Consider the following 20,317-nt stretch of genomic DNA (forward strand, 5'->3'; position numbering starts at 1 on the left):
TTCTGCTAGAAACTGGATGTAGTTTTACAACTACTGAAAGGGATTTAATAATTCTAAGAAGAGTAGAAAAAGGAAAAGAAATGACGGAATTAGAAAACATATACATTCATTTAGATCAGCAATACAACAAAAATAAAAACCTAAATGACAAAATTGAAATAAAGAACCCCATCTTAGTACAATTACTGGAACTAATACAAATGCTTAAATCTAAACAAATTCTATAAACATTTTAATGCGACAAAAGTTAATGGCTTATTGACGCAAACACACTCAACTCCTCCCTTTACTTCTCCTAGGCAGTCCCCTCCACAATCCATTGCAGCCATCAACGCACCGCCTACCTTCACTTCCGCTTCCCACTCCCTGCCAAAACGTAAACTCATCCACACCCACTCGTATCATACAAGGAGTGCAAACAGAACAACAAGTAGTTCTCAAGAGGCTAGGAGTAACACTAGACAATTACGCAGCAGAAAGAAAAGTAAGTGACAATTCTTTCGATAAGAAGTTTATGCAGAATTATAATCAAAACCATAAACATATGTTTTTTATCTTCCATTACAGATAAGCCAACAAGCCCAATTTGGAACATACAAGAACAATTCAAATTTTACATCACATTAGAAAGTGTTGATTCACCAACAAGTTTGTTCATGAACAATATTCTCGTATTGACAACATAAAATTAATGCCACAACATTTTGTACAAATGTTACTCCCACAACATCGAAAACAAGTTAAATGTTCATAACATAGGCAATTATCAACTGTAGAAAATTGTTAATATAGGTAACTAAGTTTCAACGACAATCATACAAATCAAGCAACATTGAATCAATACAATTAGCCATATCTCAAAAGGTTTTCTAAAATAATTTTAAAGGATGTTCACCAGATGAGTTTCGTCAATAAAATGTTAGACTTATATAGATTTTAGACAAATATGTTTTAACTTAGACATAATTTTATTGTTATATGACTTGTAAAATATAATAAGATTTGTCAATCAGGTTTACAAGCATAATCTTAATCCAATAGAATAGATTCATGATCTTATATAACCTTAAGTAAATAATAATTGGCTGATGATGCTCACGAAAAAGGAGCGAAACATGTACCATATCAACAATTTAATAAATATATAAGTTTTTATTACATTTTTATTGTATTGAATAGGTGGTAATTAACAAAATTATAAGAATTTGTATCACATATGGAACTGTATCGTACTAACCTATAAACTCTAGTAGTTCAAGTTATTAGCAAGAGATGGGTCTTGCAGCACATGCAAATTACTCTTGATTTTCTGGGAATCTTCTAAGTAAAATGCATCATACTAAGTTCACATAATGCTGCCCTTGTAGTAAACAAACATGGCCAGTGGTAACGAAGATATCATAAAGTGGCTAGAAATTGATAATAACGACGAATTTTCATCGGGGAGAATTACAGGACCATTTTCCAGTTCCTAACTCTCTGACGGAAAGGAAAAAGTATCCTTCTAGGTCCTGCAAAGTGTGCAAGACTCGCACATTAAGGTCAGAAGTCAGGTGGCTATGTGTAGAGACCTTTATCTGCATCCACTCCGCACTTCCTTCATCCGCGCCTGCAAAGAGTAAACCTGAGTAAAAATCAATAAACTTCATTATTCATAAAATATCAGCAAAATTATCGACACTGCTATACAGTTTGCATCCACCAAGACATTAACTTTGTGGATATCTGCATCCACTCAGAGTTCTGTCTATGTGCTACTTCATCTGAAGAGCTGTTTCAAAAAATATCACTAGAAAACATTTAGGTATTGATCTGTGAGGAAAGCAGCTTTCTAAAAATGTAAATAATTTTCAATAAACCAAGTTACTGCATACCATAATTCTGAAAATTAAATGGAGTTTCCAGGTTCCAGTGGTTTAATAGATGATCTGTTTCTAATTAAAATTAATTTTGTTCTGTAGCCAAAACTTTATCAACTTTACAAGCATTACGTCTGAACTAGAGAGAGTCTCAAATAAAACGCCACTGTTCATTTACTGAATTGATCGAGGTTCCACAGTATTTTAATGGTTTACTGTTGTCTATTAGGTCACATTCCTGGAACAGACCTGGGACCTGTCATCTCACCACAATCCAAGCAACGAATCCTGTCGTTGGTTCAGTCTGGCATCGATGAGGGTGCCAAGTGTGCTCTCGACGGCAGGAACATCACGGTACCTGGCTTCGAGAAAGGAAACTTTGTGGGACCCACAATTCTCTCTGATGTTAAGGTTAGTTATACACAGCCAGTCTGTTTCGTTAAATGAGACATTCTACTTTTGAAGTTTCTCATACTTTCAATTTCTCAGTCATTGATATATAGTAGATGGTTCCCAGAATTTGAACATCCCGCGTTAACAGGTAGTGATGCTAATTTCTGTGTAAGTGCACATCTTTCAGTTTTGTGCTTTTCTTCATTCTGTGTTCTTATGCTTCTGTGTATTTTGAAATGACTGATCTTAGAAAGCAAAAAATCTGAGGGAAGATGGCCTGACATGTGAATAGTTACTGCTTCACTGCACACACCTCGCTTATTGCGAGAGACTTCATGACTAAAAACAACATGACCACCTTTCCGCAACCACCTCTACCCTGAGTTGGAACTCTATTCAAAGTCAGTGTTTTGACTCCATTGATAAGGTCCATGTGGAATTGCAGCTGGAAAAATAACTGTCGTCAAGCCCAGGGTGACTACTTTGAAGGTGATGGCAGAAATTAGAAGTTAACATAAGTACTCATGTTTTATGAGCAAATGTGTGTAAATTCTGGGTAGTGAGTCACTGTTAATCAAGACAATCCCAGCTCAATTATTATGTGAATAAACTACTGATCCAGAATTAATAGAAAGGTTTTTCTTATCTCCTCACAATTGATAAGGTTGGTTCGTTGCACCAAAATGTCCTTCACATTAGCCGTCTTGATAGATAATCTTGTAATTAATTTTTTTTAAAATTTGAGATAGGGTAATGAATGTTTCTAGAACAAGTTCACAAATGCCTATCAGTGGTAAAAAGATGAAATCTCTCATTAACTCTGCTTACACCGCAAGGTTGCCATGACTTCATTGTGATAATTGCCGTTTAAAATCAGATAATGATTATTGTCAGTTACAGTAGCACCTTGTATTAATGGCTAACTACAGCTCAAAGATCCAGGTTATTGAATTTCTCTTTCCTTTTCTGTGCTTCCTCCAAATGCTTGCACCATGAGCACACATTCACGAACATACATTAATTCTGAATGGTTTTGGTTCTACAGCCACAGCTTTCTGCATTATTCATCTTCTGGATATGAACTGTTTATGTTCAGCTGTTCACAAATTTTTCTCAAATAGTGTTCTTGTCTCCACAGTTAAACAAGGGCCTCCCTTACACCCAATGAATAATTGCATTGGCACAGACAGATTTATTGATCATAACCAAACTCCATGGCAATGCAGCCCCGAAGGCCTGCAGATTACGAGGTGTCATGTGGGTGGGGTGTTAGAATAACACCCCTGCCTGCCGTAAGAGGTGACCAAAAGGGGCCTCAGGGACTCCTAACTTGGAAGTGTGGGTTGACGACCATGGGCCCTATGGCTAAGTCCTGGCATTGTTTCGACATATCGTACTACTATCATAATTTATAACTTTCATTTCCGTATTGATTGTAGCTACAACATAAGATTTATTCTAAAGCCTCCACCTTATCAATACATTTGTTTACATACTGTCATTCACAGTACCGGTTTCGACCCTTCAAGGGTCATCCTCAGCTGACAATTACAAATATAGTTCTTAAAAAAGCATCAAAATGGGAAATATTGTACAGTCGTGACAATTGTCCAATTCAACAGACCATCTAAAACAAATGATACAAATTAAAATAATAAAATAAGTCCTCTTTTCTTGGATTATAAAAGTATTACGTAGTATAAAAAACATGTCATTTGCAAATGTTTTTGTTATTTTGATCAGCGTAAAAATTGGAACTTGCAATATTATGTATGCACTGATAGTAGTATTCTTGAAGTGTCCATTATTTTTGCGTTAAAACTTATGGCTAATTGATTAAAACATTTCGGATGTCTATTCTTGCGATAACTATATTGTTTATTTCACCGTGTTCCTCTGCTGGTAGTACGAGTGTCTTGGAATGACTTGGACACTCTTTTTGAGGAATTGGGTAGTTGTCTAGTGTTCAGTTCGAGGCATTGTCAGTATATATGTACAAGATTCATAATATATACTAATGCTGAGTTGATAGTAAAATGAGTTTTTAAGAATAATTTTTTTTGTTTTTAGTGACGTGCTTCTTAATTTGATGTTGTATAACTTTGTCAAGTGTCAATTTGTTTTACAATACTTGAAGTCTTGAATTTTGAAAGATAGCATGAAGGCTTCTTCCTTTTATGTTGTAGGCCATATTTATTTGTAAGTAGAAATGAAGTGTGCGAGAAGTTGCGTCTACTAGGTTTTAAGTTAGAGGTAAAAGAGTGTGCGTTGTACTTACAATAGATGTTGACACTGTTGTGCATTACACGGCAGCACGTCGAGTATTGTTGCGTGTTTGTCTAAAGCTGCTGCTTGTGGCTGCGGAGGGGAAGTTTGAAGGGGTAGAAGGAGCGGCTGCTGGGAGAGTGAGACTGAAGTGGGTGGTATCTCTTGGCGGTTCTTTTATGTGTATTGGGTGTTGCTTCTTAACTCTTTTTAGGTAATTATTTTTTAAGAGGGGGATGACTGCATCAAAAAGAATGTTGGTTTTTTCTGTGATTTCGTTCAAATTAAAATTTGGGTTGACATATTGATGTAGGTTTATATAAAATTCTTCCATTATATTGAGTAAGGGGCTCTTGGGGTTAGTACTTAGAATTTGCATGTCATTTTCAATATTTGTAAATTTGTGTTTGTAATGTTCGATATGTTGTCCTGTGATTGAAAAATGAAAAATGAAAAAAATGAAAATGAAAAATGTTTTATTGCATTGATATGCTCATTGTATCGTATCTGGAAGTTCCTCCCAGTACGTCCAATGTAACTGGCTTCACAGTCGTTGCACTTCATGCGATAGACTTCTGAGTGGCTGTATTGATTTTTATTGTTAATAGATTTGGAATTGTGTAGGATGCTGATATTATTGTGTGTAGTTATTTAGGCTATTTTTAGGCCTTGTTTCTTGAAGATGTTCATTATGGGATGTATATGGGTGTTGTTGTAGGTGAATAGTACGTAATCTTTCTTGGTTTTTTCAGTTCTGATTAATTTAGATTTGGCTTGATTTTTTATTTTGTATATGATTTTATTGATCATTTCTTTTTTATATCCGTTTTGTCTGGCTATTTCATGGATCAAGATGAGTTCTTTATTTAGTTCTTCTTTTGTTAGTGGTATATTAAAGGCTCTATATATCATACTATAGTATGCTGCTTTCTTGTGTGCGTTGGGGTGGGTGGAGTCTATTTTTATTGTATTGGATGTATGTGTGGGCTTTCTGTATATTTTGTATGATAAATGATTATCGTGCCTAGTTATAGATATGTTTAAGTTGTTTATGGTGTGATTGTTTTCTGTTTCCATGGTGAAGTGTATATGCGGATCTATTGCATTTCATTGTTCTAAAATTTTGGTTTCGTTAGTTTATCTATTGTCTATTATGACAAATATATCATCCACAAATCTACACCAGAAAAGAATATTGTCTATTTTTTGGATTTCTTGGTGTTCTATATAATCTATATAGATTTCAGCTAATATGCCTGATGTTGGGGATCCCATTGGTAAACCTTGCTGGTGATATATGCTGTCATAAAATTTAAAATAGTTGTTGTTGATAGCAAAATGGAGTAATTTAATGAACTCTTCTATTTCTAGGGTACTAAGTTTGCTGTGGTTTTTGAGATTAGATTCTATTATTTTTATGGTTTTTTGCATGGGTATGTTAGGGTACATGTTTATTATATCATATGATGCTAGTCTATGGTGTTGTTCTATTTTTATTTGTTTTGTGGTGTAGCAGAATTCTATTGAATATATAACTACACACAATAATATCAGCATCCTACACAGTTCCAAATCTATTAACAATAAAAATCAATACAGCCACTCAGGAGTCTATCGCATGAAGTGCAACGACTGTGAAGCCAGTTACATTGGACGTACTGGGAGGAACTTCCAGATATGATACAATGAGCATATCAATGCAATAAAACATTTTTCATTTTTCATTTTTCAGCCATAGGACAACATTTAACGTTAAGAATTTCATACTTAGGTTCCGTATTGAAACAAGATTTACATCAAGGAAAGGACAATAATTTCCACCTTTTCAATACTATATATTGAGTGAAAGTTTTACATAACAGTTAAAACATCACAACTTTTGTACATTCGGTACCGGTTTCGACAGATTCCCTGTCATCATCAGCCAAGAATAATTAAACAAAGACAAGTATAGATCATGACTCTTATGGTGTGATTACAATGGTGGATTAAAAATGTACATTATATGTTTAAAATAGTATATACATACACAAACTGAGGTCAGTAAAATAGGCATATTTCTATAAGGTGTACATCTTAATATTTCTAATTACAAGGTTAGCTTGTTGATGTAATATAAAGTAAAATTTGATTGTAGGCTTAAATCTGTAATATTGTAACTTTTTGACCAGTCGATTCGTTGAAGTCATGTAGCCATGTTTGACACATTAAAAAAGTAAACAAACATTTTGTCAAATGGTCTTCCACATAAAATATGTACAATAAAATTCGATTGGAGCTTCAACTTGGACTCAAGAAAGGAAGAATTATATTAAATGTTCAATGCAAGCAGAAATAGATGAGTTAATTTTTCACTACGTATTGATGTTGATATTACAAGTTGTCCATTTCATGACCGTATCGATGTTCAATCAAGAAGTAAGTATAAATAACCACCTAATCGATACTTTATTAATGCCTCAGGCAAAATTGAATAAAATTAAATTTACAGGACATGTTTCAACCACTTAGTGGTCCTCTTCAGCTGTATAAATAAAGAACTGAAAAGAAAAACATTATGACAATAAGCACAAATAAAAGTTCTTTGGAGACTCCTTTCATAAAAATGGAGGTCATCAGAATAGGTCATCTTGCCTCTCGTTCTTGTTTGGAAAAGATGTTTATTCTGCGCTGTCTAGAGGGTCTGTCTTTGAGCGCGACCTGGTGAAGTAACGATGTGATACAGTTTGACAGTTCATGGAAAGCTCTGGAGAGAAGGGAAGTAGAGTTTTATCGTCATCTAAAATAACATGTGAGGGAGGAGGGAGATTGGGCTGTGCTTCTGCGATGTCATGTTTGCTTATATCTCTTGTTCGTCTAGTCTGTTTCAAGTGTACCCATTCTAAGTATTTGCTAATATTCTCATATAAGATGTTTTTATGCTCTTTGTTTTCGTTGAGATTCTCTTCACCGTTTTCCAATTTATCAAGAACGATGTGGATGTTTTCCAGGTTGTTCATAAGATTACCTTTATTAATCATACAGATAATTTGAAGGTCCTGTTTTATATTGGTGAATTTGTGGTTGGACTCTTTCATATGGGGTCCCATGGCAGAGAATCTTTTGAATCTTTCAGCATTGACGTGTTCTTGATATCTAATTGAGAAGTTCCTTCCAGATTGTCCCACGTAAGTTTTTTTTACATTGAGCACAAGTCAGCTTATAAATACCCGATTCCTGGAATTCGTCATCTTTAAGTTTATTAGCTTTATTATGACTAAAGAATCTATGTTTCGTGTTGTTGTTTGTAGAGAAGGCTACCTTGGTATTGTGTTTCTTGAATAAGTTGGTGATTTCGTAAATCTTCGGGTTATTAAAGGTGAATTTTACATATCCTTTTTCTTTTTCTGAATGCTGTTTAAGTTTAATTTGTTGTTGGTATTTGCATTTAGTGATGATTTTATTGATGAATTTCAAACTGAAACCATTATGTAGAGCCTGTTGACGAATGAAAGAAAGTTCCTTTTTTCTGTCTGTTTCTGTTAGCGGAATTTCAAAGGCTCTGTTGACGAAACTATAATAAGCTGATTTCTTTCGCGAGATGGGATGTAAAGAATGACTTTTGATTGTAGTTGGGGTAAAAGTGGGTTTCCTGTATATTTGAAATTGGAAATGGTTGTCTTTACGAATTGTTTGGATATCCAGAAAATTTACAGCTGAAGAAGAAGAGAAAGGCATACTCAATTTTCTGGATATCCAAACAATTCGTAAAGACAACCATTTCCAATTTAAAATATACAGGAAACCCACTTTTACCCCAACTACAATCAAAAGTGATTCTTTACATCCCATCTCGCGAAAGAAATCAGCTTATTATAGTTTCGTCACCAGAGCCTTTGAAATTCCGCTAACAGAAACAGACAGAAAAAAGGAACTTTCTTTCATTCGTCAACAGGCTCTACATAATGGTTTCAGTTTGAAATTCATCAATAAAATCATCACTAAATGCAAATACCAACAACAAATTAAACTTAAACAGCATTCAGAAAAAGAAAAAGGATATGTAAAATTCACCTTTAATAACCCGAAGATTTACGAAATCACCAACTTATTCAAGAAACACAATACCAAGGTAGCCTTCTCTACAAACAACAACACAAAACATAGATTCTTTAGTCATAATAAAGCTAATAAACTGAAAGATGACGAATTTCAGGAATCGGGTATTTATAAGCTGACTTGTGCTCAATGTAAAAAAACTTATGTGGGACAATCTGGAAGGAACTTCTCAATTAGATATCAAGAACACGTCAATGCTGAAAGATACAAAAGATTCTCTGCCATGGGACCCCATATGAAAGAGTCCAACCACAAATTCACCAATATAAAACAGGACCTTCAAATTATCTGTATGATTAATAAAGGTAATCTTATGAACAACCTGGAAAACATCCACATCGTTCTTGATAAATTGGAAAACGGTGAAGAGAATCTCAACGAAAACAACGAGCATAAAAACATCTTATATGAGAATATTAGCAAATACTTAGAATGGGTACACTTGAAACAGACTAGACGAACAAGAGATAATATCAAACACGACATCGCAGAAGCACAGCCCAATCTCCCTCCTCCCTCACATGTTATTTTAGATGACGATAAAACTCTACTTCCCTTCTCTCCAGAGCTTTCCATGAACTGTTAAACTGTATCACATCGTTACTTCACCAGGTCGCGCTCAAAGACAGACCCTCTAGACAGCGCAGAATAAACATCTTTTCCAAACAAGAACGAGAGGCAAGATGACCTATTCTGATGACCTCCATTTTTATCAAAGGAGTCTCCAAAGAACTCTTATTTGTGCTTATTGTCGTAATGTTTTTCTTGTCAGTTCTTTATTTATACAGCTGAAGAGGACCACTAAGTGGTCGAAACATGTCCTGTAAGTCTTAATTTTATTCAATTTTGCCTGAGGCATTAATAAAGTATCGATTAGGTAGTTATTTATACTTACTTCTTGATGTTGATAGTTAGAATGTCCATTGAAGAGTTCAATATGTCGACTTGTATTCTGGAATGTTGGTTTACATTATTTTGAGGAAATAGTGATTGAGGTTCTTGCTAAGGTGGTACTTGAAGATCTTGTGTTGTAAGTTGTGAATGCATAAATAGTTTGGAAAGATCCCGATCCAACTCGGAACCTATAAGAAATAAAACGCAATTTAAAGTTATATGAGAATCAGAAGGAGTTAAAATTCGCGAAATATTAGCGAAATGAAGGACTCACCTCAGGTGCCAAGTTGATAGTAGCTATATCGAAGTGGGACTAACAGGCTGAATGTGAAGAGACGGACCTCTGAAGGAAGCAAGGAGGGGCGGAGTTACTGAGTAAGGGGAAGAGGAGGCGCGGTGGAGGCGGGACTATAATCGGATGGGCGCAGACGGCGGTAGGGGTAATATGTAAGCGTGTTATGGATTGTTTTGAAGATAGATCAATTTTTGGGTATTTTAAGATTGTTCAATATTTTGATAAACGTATCAAATAAAATCATAGGCTTGTCGGATAAATCATTGAGATTAAAATTTGAATTATGATACTGATCAAGTGCGATGTAAAATTGTTCAGTGAAATCAAGTATAGGCCCTTTATTTATTATTTCAATGATGTCTATATCGTGGTCTATGCCATAAAATTTGTGTTTATAGTCGTGTATATGTTGGCCTACTGCGGAAAATTTTCTGTATTTAATTGCATTTACGTGTTCTGTATATCTAATTTTGAACGATCTACCGGTCTGTCCGAGGTAGGTACTGAGACAGTCGTTGCAATGAAATCTATAGACACCTGACTTTTCAGAAGGGTTGGAAGGGTTGATTGAGTGAGAGTTGTGTAGAATGTCTAGGTTTCTATTATTAGTTCTGAAGGAAATGTTAATATTTTGCTTCTTAAATATATTTGTAATATTATGGATATTGCGGTTATAGGTAAAAGTTGAAAAAGTTTTTGATTTAGTAGTTTGTTTTATTAGGTTCGATTTTGGGCGATGTTTGAATTTGTTGATTATATTTTCTATAAAATTCTTATTGTAGCCATTATGAAATGCGATATTGCGTATGGTGTTTAATTCTTTATTAAGGTCTGATTTCAACATAGGAATATTGAATGCTCAGTGTACTAGGCTATTGTAGGTAGCCCGTTTATGATTAGGGGGATGAGTAGAGTCCTGTTGTATTGTCGTAGCAGTATGTGTGGGTTTTCTATAAACTTTATATTTAAAGGAAGATGGGCGCCTGGTGATAGTGAGATCTAGAAAATTGATGGTATTGTTGACTTCGGATTCTAGTGTGAATTTAATGTCTGTGTCGATAGTGTTAAGATTTGTTAGAGTGGTAGCTGCGTCTGTAGTACGTTGGTCCATAATAATAAATAAATCATCGATGTACCTGGATCAGAGATGTATGTTGTTAAATGTTGCGTTATTGTCTATTTTTGTATGTTCTAAAAAATCTAGATATATTTCTGCTAAAATGCCGGAGGCTGGTGAACCCATGGCTAGGCCGTCCTGCTTGTATATTATTTTATCGAATGTAAAGTAGTTGTTATTGATTAAAAGCTTTAAGATAGACATAAAGTCAGCTATCTCAAGTTGACTAAGTTGGCTATGGTTGTGTAGATTTTGAGGGAAAATATGAAGAAGTTTTTCTGGTTTGATACTAGTGTACATATTAGTGACGTCAAACGAGTGTAAAGAGTGATATGGTTGAAGTGTAAAGTCGTCTAGTTGTTTAATAAGTTGAAGTGTATTCTTTATAGATTTCTTGGACTAAAAGGTGTAGTGTTTTTTAAGGAATTGTTGAGTGAATTGTGCTGCTTTATACAAAGGACTAGGTCTATAGTTTACAGTAGGACGTATTGGGACATTAGTCTTATGTATTTTAGGTTGTGCTTTGACAGTGGGAAGTCCTGGGTTCATATGGATTAGTTTACTTTTTTCACTGTCGGTTAAGAGAAAGGATGTATTTTTAAGTGTCTGTTTTAACTGCCGTTGTGAAAAATTAACTCATCTATTTCTGCTTGCATTGAACATTTAATATAATTCTTCCTTTCTTGAGTCCAAGTTGAAGCTCCAATCGAATTTTATTGTACATATTTTATGTGGAACACCATTTGACAAAATGTTTGTTTACTTTTTTAATGTGTCAAACATGGCTACATGAGTTCAACGAATCGACTGGTCAAAAAGTTAAAATATTACAGATTTAAGCCTACAATCAAGTTTTACTTTATATTACATCATCAAGCTAACCTTTTAATTAGAAATATTAAGATGTACACCTTATAGAAATATGCCTATTTTACTGACCTCAGTTTGTGTATGTATATACTATTTTAAACATATAATGTACATTTTTAATCCACCATTGTAATCACACCATAAGAGTCATGATCTATACTTGTCTTTGTTTAATTATTCTTGGCTGATGATGACAGGGAATCTGTCGAAACCGGTACCGAATGTACAAAAGTTGTGATGTTTTAACTGTTATGTAAAACTTTCACACAATATATAGTATTGAAAAGGTGGAAATTATTGTCCTTTCCTTGATGTAAATCTTGTTTCAATACGGAATCTAAGTATGAAATTCTTAACATTAAATGATATAGCCAACCCGGCAAAAAGTAAAGCTCATTATTATATGAGCCTAAGAATGAAAATAGGAAAATTAATCAAAGACATAGACTTTATTAAGAAATGCATTGCTCGTAATCTGACTCCTAATTTTCTAAAGAACAACAACAAGAGACACGTTTTACCACATCAACATAAAGTCTACCATAAAATGAACAAATTATGGCTCAAAAATGAATTAAAATTTCTACATAAGAAAAAATCTCTCTTAAATAACCGATTATGAGACTCACCTCGAAGTTGCTACGTTGTTATCAGACTCACAATGGAATATTTTCCAAGAGAAAGTCTACAGTAAGCTATCCACTTTACTTGTCCAAAAACAGTCCACTTTAAAAAACAAATTTCAAACTCTCCTTCACAAATCTTCCACAACCAACAAACTATCTAATAACCCGATCAGCCTAGACACTGCCAGTCACCCCATAACCGAATTTCATCCCCCATTCATCAAATTATCTAACGTAACATTCGATGACGAAGAGATCGCTATTTTATCAAAGGGCCCTAAACATAACTGGCCTAATTACAACCCATCAAATGTTGCTAAAAGGCTAATAATAGAAACAGAAGCAGCGATAAAAAAGATGCCTTACAACATACAAGATGAACTCAGACATTAAGCTAATAAACAATTAAAGAAAACCTTTATATCACCAACCCTGAATATCACCAAATCACAACTTGAAGATAGAAATAAGATCATTCAACTTAAAAATAAAATAAAAGACACTCATACCATCGTTACGAAGGCAGGTAAAGGAAACACCACTGTAATAATGAACCAAACAGAATACGTATCCAAAACTAAAGATTTTTTTAACAGACAGCACTTTTACAATAATTAACAAAGATCCAACACAAGCCATCCAACGGCAGTTAAAACAGACACTTAAAAATACATCCTTTCTCTTAACCAACAGTGAAAAAAGTAAACTAATCCATATGAACCCAGGACTTCCCACTGTCAAAGCACAACCTAAAATACATAAGACTAATGTCCCAATACGTCCTATTGTAAACTATAGACCTAGTCCTTTGTATAAAGCAGCACAATTCACTCAACAATTCCTTAAAAAACACTACACCTTTTAGTCCAAGAAATCTATAAAGAATACACTTCAACTTATTAAACAACTAGATGACTTTACACTTCAACCATATCACTCTTTACACTCGTTTGACGTCACTAATATGTACACTAGTATCAAACCAGAAAAACTTCTTCATATTTTCCCTCAAAATCTACACAACCATAGCCAACTTAGTCAACTTGAGATAGCTGACTTTATGTCTATCTTAAAGCTTTTAATCAATAACAACTACTTTACATTCGATAAAATAATTTACAAGCAGGACGGCCTAGCCATGGGTTCACCAGCCTCCGGCATTTTAGCAGAAATATATCTAGATTTTTTAGAACATACCAAAATAGACAATAACGGAACATTTAACAACATACATCTCTGGTCCAGGTACATCGATGATGTATTTATCATTATGGACCAACATACTACAGACGCAGCTACCACTCTAACACATCTTAACACTATCGACACAGACATTAAATTCACACTAGAATCCGAAGTCAACAATACCATCAATTTTCTAGATTTCACTATCACCAGGCTCCCATCTTCCTTTAAATATAAAGTTTATAGAAAACCCACACATACTGCTACGACAATACAACAGGACTCTACTCATCCCCCTAATCATAAACGGGCTACCTACAATAGCCTAGTACACTGAGCATTCAATATTCCTATGTCGAAATCAGACCTTAATAAAGAATTAAACATCATACGCAATATCGCATTTCATAATGGCTACAATAAGAATTTTATAGAAAATATAATCAACAAATTCAGACATCGCCCAAAATCGAACCTAATAAAACAAACTACTAAATCAAAAACTTTTTCAACTTTTACCTATAACCGCAATATCCATAATATTACAAATATATTTAAGAAGCAAAATATTAACATTTCCTTGAAAAATGAAAACCTACAACCTGTTTTCCAGTCATTGACCGGGTCAGGAATGTAATGAATGAATCATATATAGGCTAATAGTACGATGGGGTCGCCACTCCCAAAGTGATTTAGTAATGAATGATAGATGCTATGAAATGAGAATGGAGAGTGTTGCTGGAATGAAAGATGACAGGGAAAACCGGAGTACCCGGAGATAAACCTGTCCCGCCTCCGCTTTGTCCAGCACAAATCTCACATTGAGTGACCGGGATTTGAACCTCGGTATCCAGCGGTGAGAGGCCGACGCGCTGCTGTCTGAGCCACGGAGGCTTTTAACATTTCCTTCAGAACTAATAATAGAAACCTAGACATTCTACACAACTCTAACTCAATCAACCCTTCCAACCGTTTTGAAAAGTCAGGTATCTATAGATTTCATTGCAACGACTGTCTCAGTACCTACCTCGGACAGACCGGTAGATCGTTCAAAATTAGATATACAGAACACGTAAATGCAATTAAATACAGAAAATTTTCCGCAGTAGGCCAACATATACACGACTATAAACACAAATTTTATGGCATAGACCACGATATAGGCATCATTGAAATAATAAATAAAGGTCCTATACTTGATTTCATGAACAATTTTACATCTCACTTGATCAGTATCATAATTCCAATTTTAATCTCAATGATTTATCCGACAAGCCTATGATTTTATTTGATACGTTTATCAAAATATTGAACAATCTTAAAATACCCAAAAATCAATCTATCTTCAAAACAATCCATAACACGCTTACATATTACCCCTACCGCCGTCCGCGCCCATCCGATTATAGTCCCGCCTCCACCGCGCCTCCTCTTCCCCTTACTCAGTAACTCCGCCCCTCCTTGCTTCCTCCAGAGGTCCATCTCTTCACATTCAGCCTGTTAGTTCCACTTCGATATAGCTATTATCAACTTGGCACCTGAGGTGTGTCCTTCATTTCGCTAATATTTCGCGAATTTTAACTCCTTCCGATTCTCATATAACTTTAAATCGCATTTTATTTCTTATAGGTTCCGACTTGGATCAGGATCTTTCCAAACTATTTATGCATTCACAACTTACAACACAAGATCTTCAAGTACCACCTTAGCAAGAACCTCAATCACTATTTCCTCAAAATAATGTAAACCAACATTCCAGAATACAAGTCGACATATTGAACTGTTCAATGGACATTCTAACTATCAACATCAATACGTAGTGAAAAATTAACTCATCTATTTCTGCTTCCATTGAACATTTAATATAATTCTTCCTTGCTTGAGTCCAAGTTGAAGCTCCAATCGAATTTTATTGTACATATTTTATGTGGAACACCATTTGACAAAATGGTTGTTTACCTTTTTAATGTGTCAAACATGGCTACATGACTTCAACGAATCGACTGGTCAAAAAGTTAAAATATTACAATTTTAAGCCTACAATCAAATTTTACTTTATATTACATCAACAAGCTAACCTTTTAATTAGAAATATTAAGGTGTACACCTTATAGAAATATGCCTATTTTACTGACCTCAGTTTGTGTATGTATATACTATTTTTTTTTTTTTTGCTAGGGGCTTTACGTCGCACCGACACAGATAGGTCTTATGGCGACGATGGGATAGGAAAGGCCTAGGAGTTGGAAGGAAGCGGCCGTGGCCTTAATTAAGGTACAGCCCCAGCATTTGCCTGGTGTGAAAATGGGAAACCACGGAAAACCATTTTCAGGGCTGCCGATAGTGGGATTCGAACCTACTATCTCCCGGATGCAAGCTCACAGCCGCGCGCCTCTACACGCACGGCCAACTTGCCCGGTCTATACTATTTTAAACATATAATGTACATTTTTAATCCACCATTGTAATCACACCATAAGAGTCATGATCTATACTTGTCTTTGTTTAATTATTCTTGGCTGATGATGACAGGGAATCTGTCGAAACCGGTACCGAATGTACAAAAGTTGTGATGTTTTAACTGTTATGTAAAAACTTTCACACAATATATAGTATTGAAAAGGTGGAAATTATTGTCCTTTCCTTGACGTATATATAGGACAACATATCGAACATTACAAACACAAATTTACAAATATTGAAAATGACATGCAAATTCTAAGTACTAACCCCAAGAGCCCCTTACTCAATATAATGGAAGATATTTATATAAACCTAGATCAATATGTCAACCCAAATTTTAATTTGAACGAAATCACAGAAAAAACCAACATTCTTTTTGATGCGCTCATCCCCCTCTTAAAAAATAATTACCTAAAAAGAGTTAAGAAGCAACACCCAATACACATAAAAGAACCGCCAAGAGATACCACCCACTCCAGTCTCACTCTCCCAGCAGCCGCTCCTTCTACCCCTTCAAACTTCCCCTCCGCAGCCACAAGCAGCAGCTTTAGACAAACACGCAACAATACTCGACGTGCTGCCGTGTAATGCACAACAGTGTCAACATCTATTGCAAGTACAACGCACACTCTTTTACCTCTAACTTAAAACCTAGTAGACACAACTTCTCGCACACTTCATTTCTACTTACAGATAAATACGGCCTACAACATAAAAGGAAGAAGCCTTCATGCTATCTTTCAAAATTCAAGACTTCAAGTATTGTAAAACAAATTGACACTTGACAAAATTATACAACATCAAATTAAGAAGCACGTCACTAAAAACAAAAAACTTTATTCTTAAAAACTCATTTTACCATCAACTCAGCATTAGTATATATTATGAATCTTGTACATATATACTGACAATGCCTCGAACTGAACACTAGACAACTACCCAATTCCTCAAAAAGAGTGTCCAAATCATTCCAAGTCACTCATACTACCAGCAGAGGAACACGGTGAAGTAAACAATATAGTTATCGCAAGAATAAACATCCGAAATGTTTTAATCAATTAGCCATAAGTTTTAACGCAAAAATAGTGGACACTTCAAGAATACTACTATCAGTGCATATATAATATTGCAAGTTCCAATTTTTACGCTGATCAAAATAACAAAAACATTTGCAAATGACATGTCTTTTTATACTTCTTCTTCTTCTTTTATGACCACATAAGATCACTTTATGCCTTTGCTGGCAGGACCTAGTGTTTACAGTGCACCATGTCTTCTGGTATAGGCTAGAGCAATTTTGTTACTTTCATTGATCTGTCTCTGTCTTATCCTTGACTTTGACAATATGAAAGTGACTGAGGTATGAGCGATGCTAGTAATGCCATTCCATGTGCAGCCAGTCCCTGCTATGAATGGTGTGAACATGTTGCTCATAGGGTCGGTTAGTGCATGCATTTCAGTGGGCTTGGCAGACTGATATGTAATAGCAACTTCTGGCTCGGTGAGGAAAGCAACGGGAAACTACCTCACTCCTCATTTCCCTAGTACGCCTCTTCAGTGATGCCTAGGCCATCTATGACAGCTGATGGCAGAGCTGTTGAGGATCCAACCAGCCTTAGGGCTGAAGACTGAACATACACAAGATCACTTTAGTCAGTCCGTCGTTCAGGTCTCTTTGAAGGGATTGTTCGGGCTTTGCGGTCCTCCCAGTACTTCTTCAGACGCTCCGATCTTCGTGCCCTTTCCTCGGTTGAAAATGTGCGTGGTGTTGGTTTGTTTTGTGTAAGGGTAAAGCGGAGGTTTGTATTCTTGAGTTTTGTATTCAATTTTATCTTATTTTTGGTGTCTTCTGTTGTAAGGCCTATTTCCTTCAGATCCTCTCTTACTTCTCTGATCCATTTACATCCTGTTGTGGTATTTTTTGAGACGAGATTGTGTTGTACTAGTTGTTTCAGAAGTCTCGAGTCCTGCATCCTCATGATATGTCCAAAGAATCCCAGTCTCCTCTTACGCATAGTATCTCTAATGGGTTCTAGCTCTTTGTACACGACTTTGTTAGGTATTAACCACCACTGTCCATCTTTCTGATATTTTTTGTTGATACAGGTTCTTCCAATCCTCCTTTCAATTTTCTGAAGTCTGTCAGTCTTTGATTGTTTATTCAGGTAAAAGAGTGTTTCTGCTGCATATGTAGTTTCCGGTTTTATAACTGTGTTGTAGTGTTTTATTTTTGCATTTATTGATAGACATTTCTTTTTGTAGATATCCCATGTTAATTTTTGTGCTTTAGCTAATCTATTTGTTCTTACTTGGATTGAGATTTTTTCATTTAAGTTATGTGTTATTACTTCTCCAAGATATTTAAACTGAGTTACTATTTTGATTTTATTACCATTTATGGTGACTTCTTTTAGCTGTGTTGGTTTTTGGGGCATAATTTCTGTTTTTTCAAATGATATTTTGAGGCCAATTTTATTTGCAATGTTTTGAAGTTCTGATATCTGGGTTTTTGCTTCTTTTATGTCCACTGCTAGTAATGCTAAATCGTCAGCAAAACCCAAGCAATTTGTTTTGATTTTTCGGCCAATCTTTATTTTGGGGGGACATTTTCTAAACCATTCCCTCATTACCATTTCTAGAGCACAGTTAAATAATAGTGGTGAGAGCCCATCTCCCTGCCGTAGTCCAGTTTTAATTTCAAATGTCTCTGATGTTTCACCCCTAAACTTCACTTTTGACTTGGTATTGGTGAGAGTCAATTTTATCATGTTTATAAATTTGGGGTGTAGTCCAAGGTGTCTTAAAATTTTAAACAGAGATTCTCTATGGATGCAATCATAAGCTTTCTTGAAATCTACAAATGTTATCACCATATCTCTGTTTCTTCTCCTGTTATAGTCCATTATCAACTTAAGACTCATGATCTGATCAGGACAGCTCCTCCAGGGTCTGAAACCTCCTTGATATTCTCCTAGTTCTTTCTCAAGTTGTAAACTTATCCTATTAAGGATGATTATTGAAAATATTTTGTATGTTATGTCTAGGAGCGAGATTCCCCTGTAGTTATTAGGGTCGGTTTTGTCCCCTTTTTTGTGCAGAGGATGAATGAGGGCTGTTGTCCAGTGTTCTGGTAGTTCTTCTTTAATCCAGATAGAGACAAGTTGTTGATGGAGGGCAACTTTTGCTGAGGTTCCTGCATATTTCCAGATTTCCGCAAAGGTCTGATCTTCTCCTGGCGCTTTGTAGTTTTTTAATTTATTCAGAGCTTGGTAGACTTCCTTTATTGTGGGGGGATTGATGTTTTCTGGTGATGTTTTTATCGGGGTGTTGGTGTCCAAATGAAGGAGTTCTGTAGGTTCCTCACAATTTAAAAGCTTGTTGAAATGTTTAGCCAGAATTTCTGCATTGTCTTTATTGTTATGGGCCAGCTTACCATCTTCATCCTTCATCAGTAGGGTCGGGGGTTCATATTTTTGGAGCTGCTTTCTGAAGGTTTTGTAGTAGTCCCTTGATTTAGTTTTACTGAACTGTTCTTCAATTAACTGCAGGATGTCCTTATGATGTTGTCTTTTTATTGTTCTTAAGACTTGGGTAGTTTCTTTTCTCTGTTTTACTAGCTTTTGATAGGATATTTCTGTCTTTTGGGACTGATGTAATAGCCATGCCTGATGTCTTTTCTCCACTGTTTCATCACATTCACTGTTCCACCATTGGTGTTTTTTACGTGGTTTAATTGGAGCTAGGTCTTCTGCAATTTGTTTAAGGTTGTGTACTAAGTCTTCAAGTTTGTCTGTGATTTTTATTTTTTCAGTTGCTTTCTGGTAATTTTTGTTGTTGATTAGCTGGGTAGGATCTATTTTTCTTTTAGTTTTAAGGGCTTGCTTTTGTTGTCTCCTCTGGGGAGTGAGTTTAATTTTAATTTTAACTACGTAGTGCTCTGAACCTGTGTCTATTCCTCGGAGGACTTTGACGTTATAGATCTCTTTGTGGTGGTATTTGTCCATGCAGACGTGGTCCAGTTGCCATTCTCCTTTAGTGTAGTCAGGGTGTTTCCATGTTTTGAGTTTTTGAGGTTTCCTCTTAAAACATGTAGATTTTGAGATTAAATTATGGTTTCTACACAGGTCAACTAGTCTCTCTCCATTTTTATTTGTTTTCTTGTGTGCTGGCCATTTTCCGATGATGTCACGGTATTTTCTTTCTCTGCCTAGTTGAGCGTTGAAGTCGCCTATTAATAATTTTATATGGTGTT

At 35.3% G+C, this 20,317-nt stretch overlaps 1 protein-coding gene across 1 annotated transcript in view; it reads left to right on the forward strand.

Annotated features, from left to right (window-relative positions):
- Positions 1-20,317, forward strand: part of LOC136883505 (probable methylmalonate-semialdehyde/malonate-semialdehyde dehydrogenase [acylating], mitochondrial) — a 459,660-nt gene that overhangs the window by 274,894 nt on the left and 164,449 nt on the right. Inside the window, exon 7 of the mRNA XM_067155852.2 lies at positions 2,089-2,270. Within this exon, the coding sequence (XP_067011953.2) occupies positions 2,089-2,270 (182 nt within the window). The remainder of the gene's footprint in view (positions 1-2,088; positions 2,271-20,317) is intronic.

This window comes from Anabrus simplex, chromosome 11 (assembly GCF_040414725.1).
Source record: "Anabrus simplex isolate iqAnaSimp1 chromosome 11, ASM4041472v1, whole genome shotgun sequence".
NCBI classification, from domain to species: domain Eukaryota; kingdom Metazoa; phylum Arthropoda; class Insecta; order Orthoptera; family Tettigoniidae; genus Anabrus; species Anabrus simplex.